The following is a 6,762-nucleotide window of genomic DNA, read 5'->3' as shown; positions in this document are numbered from 1 at the left end:
ACTTAAAATATCTCTATATTGAGTGAAATATAACTCTATTGAGTGAAAATATAACTCTATATTGATTAAAATACCACTCTATATTGAGTGAAATATAACTTAAAATATCTCTATATTGAGTGAAAAATAACTCTATAGATTAAAAAAACACTCCATATTGAGGGAATTATAACTCTATATTGAGGCAATTACTGATGGGATCACAACTCTACGGAGTAAATACAACTCTGTGTTGAGTGAAATGATGTTAGAGTTGTTTTTACTTTATGCTAAATGGAGTAAATTGGTATTTTGTAGAGTTAAATGTTAACACTAAATGGAGTAGAAATAACTCTGAAGATTTAACTCTGTGACAAGAGTCATTTTCACTCTATTTGGAGTCGGAGCCAATACTGTCTTTTTGGGAGTAAAATTTTACTCAATTTGAGTAAATTTGACTCTGCGAATTTTCCTGTGTATATGAATTGAAAATGGGGCACCCTGATGGAAACAAGACAAACGTCTTTCTCAGGTCTGCATCCCCTTAACAATTGTATGTATTGAGCCGTACTGTATTGTACCCATTCTGCAATCTGTTAAATAAAGTTTTCATTCATTCATTCATTCTGAATCTGCGTGACGGGCGCCCTTCTGGTGCTGCGTTGGAGGAGCTACGCTGAGGATGCTGCGCCTATGGACCAGCGTTGTGTCGCCTCTGAATCCACGCAGTCTTGTCAATTGCACTCACACTCACACACCACAAGATTTTCGCGACGTTTGACGGATCTGGAATGATAAACAAACTGGCTACTGCTGCGCTGAAACGCTATACATGTGTATATCGATGGCTTCGGCCACGCATCAATTGTGAATATAGGATATTTAAAACCCTGTGTGCCGTGGTTGAATATATCGGTGCGGTGATGCTTCGCGCGCAGTCCTCAGTCACATCATAGCGGACTTCTTGTGGGGGCGAGGAAAATGACTGGATAGTCTTCTGACTCTTTAAAATATTTAAGTACTGGTTCTTCAATCGCGATCTATGCTTGTCTCTTTGTCTTACATCTTTATACAAGGCATCCTAACCGGCGGCGGTGACACGGATGAGAGCCGATGACCAAGCTCCCGGAATTCCTCAAAAAGAGGATGCGACCTAATAATAGCACAACTCTAATGCGAAATGGTAAGCGAGGTATAATTTATTATGAATATGAACAATGGCTAAACATTTAGTCACAACCTGAAATATCATAGGCTCTTGACTTGTCCTTTCCTCGAATGCATACCCTACACATCAAACGGGGTCCGCCGACCTAACCCAACCCAACCCATCTTGCAGCTTTTTTGCACATAACAACGCAGAGAGCCCTGGATTTGTGACACCTCTTCAAAGACAAGTGTCCTTCTCGGATTCGGCGTCAACACCAACGACTTTAATGGCTTTTGTATTCAGAAGATGGAGAGTCCTACTGGTGCTGAATGTCATCGCGGTTGCGGGGTTCATGACTTTTTGGGCCAAGTGCAACACGCGCGGCAGCGTCAAAGCCGTCGGCCAGGAGCAGTCGGCTGACTGGAAGAGGCAGGCGGGGGGCAACGGCACGGCTCAAGGTTCCAGCATCAGCCATGAGGTGCTCCTGAAGAGACTGGGCTCGCTGGAGGATGTGGTGTACCGACAGCTAAATGGTATATAACACAACACTTTCCTAAATACATGTATTATACCTCTCTAACGCATATGCGCATAATTATATCGCCGGCGACTATAATGCTACAGACTATGCATCTTGTTCCAAAATTAAATCCACAAAAAAAACATACAATGAAATTAAATAAAATGTTTACCTATTTTTTATTATGTTATATGTATTGGCATGGGCAAATAAAAAACTTGAAAGACAAAATTGATTGCAAAATTTTGCTATTTCAGATCATGTAATTGAATGGCTTTAGACATTACTGAATAATACACAAGGTACAGCAACAATGATTCATTCATTTATATTTTCTTAAATATTAAAAAGCCTTGGTTATTATTGAAGGTGCTATTTGTGCCATCACGTGTCATGCTATCATGTCAGATCAAGACTAAATTCTCTTGCAGCTAATGACTCAAGCTGGTGTTGAGATGGAGCTCTGATGGAGGGGTAGCAGCGTAATGCCTTGAACCATGCTCTGACAGAGGGGTAGGCAGCCTAAAGCCCTGAACCAGGCTCTGACAGAGGGGTATGCAGCTTATAGCCTTGAACCAGGCTCTGACAGAGGGGTATGCAGCCTAAAGCCTTGAACCCGGCTCTGACCAAGGGGTAGGCAGCCTAAAGCCCTGAACCAGGCTCTGACAGAGGGGTAGGCAGCTTATAGCCTTGAACCAGGCTCTGACAGAGGGGTAGGCAGCTTATAGCCTTGAACCAGGCTCTGACAGAGGGGTATGCAGCCTAAAGCCTTGAACCCGGCTCTGACAGAGGGGTAGGCAGCCTAAAGCCTTGAACCAGATTGCTCACCGGACTAAGTCAAGTCAAGTCAAGTCAAGAGTTTTAATTGTCACGGCATACAGGTATACAATGAAATGCGGGTGGTCTTGCCCGCAAGGGATATTGACATGTAGTTATGTCCGTTTTCCCACAGGTTCTTAGGTTAGGCTGCTGTGGTGGAAGGCAGCAGCGTACATCAGGCCCAGAGGCCACATTTTTATAATAATAAAACATTTAATTTATATAGCATACTTTAAACTCATACGAGATCTCAAGGTGCTTAGCATAAAATATCCTGTATTTTATCTATTTCGATTGAAGGTAAAAAACATCTAACGTAATTTTGTGGGTGGTATAATGAGTGGCGTATTAAGTATTTTGATCATAGAACCTAAGAAGCCCTTTTTGACCCAGTGGATATCAAAATATGAATGTCCAAATATGATTAGGTTGTTTTTGGCCCATTGCCTATTCCCCATGTTAAATGGTGGCCCTTGGCCCTCTGTGTTAAAGAAAACCTTGGTGTGCAGTGCATGCGATGTAGGAAGGTTGGGGGAAAGCCTGTGTAATTGTGTCAGCCTGTAAAATCTATTTGCGGTCAGCCCTGTCTGATGTTGTCACGACATTGATCAATCTATGTATGGAACCCGTTGCCTTTCCCCAGGCCTGTCCAAGTCCCTGGGCCTCATCGAGGGCTTTGGAGGCCGTGGAAAAGGCGGCCTCCCCGCCACACTGTCCCCGGCGGAAGAGAGCGACGCCAAATACCTGAGAGAGAAATACGGCTACAACGCCTACCTCAGTGACAAGATCTCTCTGGATCGGACCATTCCAGACTACCGGCCCAGCAAGTGAGTATTACTTCCGCTCCGACCCACTGCCAACAACCCACTCCAAATCACCCTTTATTTAATGGAAAGGTGGGGGTGGGGCAACATCGCTACCCTGGTGGGCCTTCATAAGGTCAGAGTGATTCAGTGAATGTTCACTGCCAGCATACAGGACACGTAGTAACAGAAACACTCATATTTCTGTCATGTAATGTAATCTTATCTTATCTTGTGTCAAGTAATCTTACCTTATCTTATATTGTATCTTATGTTATGTGATGTAATCTTATTTTATGTCATCTTATCTTATGTCATGTCATACCTGTTTACAAATGTTTATACAGCATGGTCTCACATTATCAATGGACATAACAGCTGGATGCGATTAAGCCAAATCAGCCTGGCTGTGAGTGTGACTCTTTCATCTGTTATATAGCTATAGCTTGGGCATGGACTTATTATTTAGATCACTAGCATGGCTAACAAATGTAAACGTATTGAAACATTTTAATGCCAAATACCCCCATTTCATAAAAACAGGGACCCCATCTGAGAAGAATGTTGTAGTTGGATATAATTCAATAATTCCAAAGGATGGAAAAATGCTGCCATATAGGACATAGGATCCAGACTTTCACGAGTTGAACCCACACAAATGATAACAGACACAAAGGATACGTTTAATTCCATAGAATTATTAGCAACGATGCAACAGCCTGATGCAGGCGGCTTGGCGAGGATGTACATGGAGCTGCACACAAGGGGATCTTTCACAAGAGCGCTCTCTAACCGTTAGAGTAGGCTCTGTTAGCCTACGACCAGCCTACGACCACCCTCCTGACGGAGCGGCCTCCAGAGGGGGATAAGATCTCACTGGCCCGTGAGATGGAGTGGCCTCAGTGGGATCTGCATCATGTATATATTTTTTATTATGATCCTTTATTACATGGCGTTTTAACATTAGCAAAAATGCTTGATTGTGATTGGTCAATAGCGCTCGGTTGCCCATAGCAGCGGTCCATTATTTTTCGATAACTGACCGCTGCCAGGGACAACCGAGCAATAATGACCGCTGGTCGCAGCTGGAGCAATCAAGCCCACTGACACACACTGCATCAGTGCAATCAGACACACCTGCCGGCTGCCGGCGATAATAATAATAACTTTATTTGGGCTGACAGCGGAGCCACAGAACAACTGCGTCTGCATTTGATCTTGTCTTGTCGATGGTGTAAAATGAATTAGGTATATTGTTAGTAAGTTAGCCATGTAATAAGCGGGATAATGTATAGCCTATACTCGGTCATTGTCGCAAAATAATTGACCTTCACTACGTTTAGAACACCTCGGCGAGGCGCCTCGGTATTCTAAACTCTGTGTCGGTCAATTATTTTGCGACAATGATCTCGTAGCTATACATTACACTGGTAGTGGCTCTGTCTCGAGAATACAGTAACCCCCCTCCTTCCCAGTCTCTCTATGGCTCTATCAGCTTAGCTTAGTTAGCTTACGCTAACGCAGCGTTAATTTTGGTATTTAACGCGACGTGGGCATAAAGGAATGGCGAGGATGCAAAGCATGTTAGATGCATTTGACCCATTGTGGGGAAAAAAACAACAGGCACTTATTTCGAGTCGCAAAATAGGCGGACTCTGAAGCAATGCTGTCTAACGTCTACACACGTCAGCGCTGAGCTAATGTTGTTGCGGCCCGGCGGATATGCTCACCAGGGGATTTTCAAAATAAGAGTATCGCAATATGAATCGATCTTTTTACGTTGCATCGATCCTATTTGATAATTGATAATAGATCGATATATCGATCTGGATCGATGTATCGTCCCACCCCTAGTTACCACCCAGGGTGATCATAGAGCATCATAACGAGTTACCACCCAGGGTGATCATCAGTGGCGGCTCGTGTCACTTTAATTGGGAGGGGCGCATGTGCGCATTTGCGATTTTTTTATCATCAGGTGTGCAACACCACATTTTCCCAGGCGGTGGTGCCATTTCTCCATGTAAATGACAGAGAACACACTGTGTTAACTGTATGCTCTAGATTTTAATGCTAAAATATGTATTGTACAGAGTGAATTAAAGAAATAAAAAATATGGTCTTATATTAGAAAGACTACCCAGTGTGCCATCAAAAATAATACCTAAATATGGTCTTACATTCGATTGTGCAAAAGTAATTAGAACAAAATAGACCTGATACAAGTCCTGAGATAAAATGCAATACAATGTTAAGCTTACAAATGGTACTGGGTCCTATGTACACTACAATATGTAGTGTACAATATTTTTTAGGGATGCCCCGATCGATCGGCCAGCGATCGGTATCGGCCGATATTCAGTATAAATATGAGATCGGTGAATTCCGATAATGCTTTATTTTCGCAGATTGTGAAAACCGATCGAAAAACATGATCCAATTCTGAGCGGAGATCTCACTCGCTGAGTTCTGTCTCAGACACACGGAGCTGCAAACTGCCGCTCCACCTCCTCCTCCTCCTGCCCCTCCCTTCCCCGTGTAAACAAGCTCCAGCAATAGTCTGCTCTAGTGTATACAACCTCTGTGAGCTAACGTTAGCTACCGTTACTGTTTAAACAAAATTACCCAGTCAACTATTCACTTTTAGTTTAATACATGAGGCAATGTTAACGGTATCTAGCCGGCTAGCTACTGATAGCTCCTGATATCAACAAATGCTCCGGCAATAGTCTAGTAGTGCATGATAGCTCACGTTTGCTCACGTTAGCTCACGTTAGCTCATGTTAGCTCATTGTTCAAAACGAAATGTCCCATTAAACTACATAGTTCACTGAGGCGTTGTCTTAACGTTATCTAGCCGGCTAGCAGTAGCTACAGATATCTCCTGATATCAATGTCTTATAACATTGATTCGATGCGTATTCGAGCTGAGGGCATGCTGCAGCGCTGGAGAATCCTGGCCGTAGCTGGAGGCTACTCGAGTACACACAGACAGTGGAGCTGTTTGCAGATAGCGAGTATTTTGACTTGATGCGCGGTGGCGATGTCTCGCAGATAATACAACTACAAGTATGATTATATAATATATATTTTTTATTAAAAATAAATAAATAAAAAATTAAATATAAAAATATATTTTTTTATACCAAAACTATCGATATCGATATCGGTATCGGCCGATATGGCTCAAGACGATCGGTGATCGGTATCGGTGGCAAAAAACGTGATCGGGGCATCCCTAATATTTTTGGCTAGAGGCCAATCTTCTTGACAGGGAAAGCCTTAGACTACTGGCCAACAGCCTGGTGCAGTGTCATTTTGATTATGCTAGTGTAGCCTGGTTTGAGGGACTGTCAGCTTCATTAAAGAAGAAACTACAGGTGTCACAGAATAAGCTGATCAGGGTTGTATTGGGCTTTGGATTGATTAATTGATTGATTGAAAAGTTTATTAACAGATTACAGAATGGGTATAGTACAGTACAGCTCAAT

At 42.8% G+C, this 6,762-nt stretch overlaps 1 protein-coding gene across 1 annotated transcript in view; it reads left to right on the top strand.

The window, feature by feature from the left end:
- Positions 1-724: 724 nt before the first annotated feature.
- The window catches only part of galnt17 (polypeptide N-acetylgalactosaminyltransferase 17), a 370,766-nt gene continuing 364,728 nt past the window's right edge, over positions 725-6,762 (top strand). Inside the window, 2 exon segments of the mRNA XM_084329774.1 lie at positions 725-1,662; positions 3,112-3,295. Coding sequence (XP_084185900.1) covers positions 1,416-1,662; positions 3,112-3,295 — 431 coding nt within the window. The 5' untranslated portion in view covers positions 725-1,415.

Source organism: Notolepis coatsorum (genome assembly GCF_963971535.1).
Source record: "Notolepis coatsorum genome assembly, chromosome: 1".
Classification (NCBI taxonomy): domain Eukaryota; kingdom Metazoa; phylum Chordata; class Actinopteri; order Aulopiformes; family Paralepididae; genus Notolepis; species Notolepis coatsorum.
This window is presented reverse-complemented; position numbering and strand designations above follow the sequence as displayed.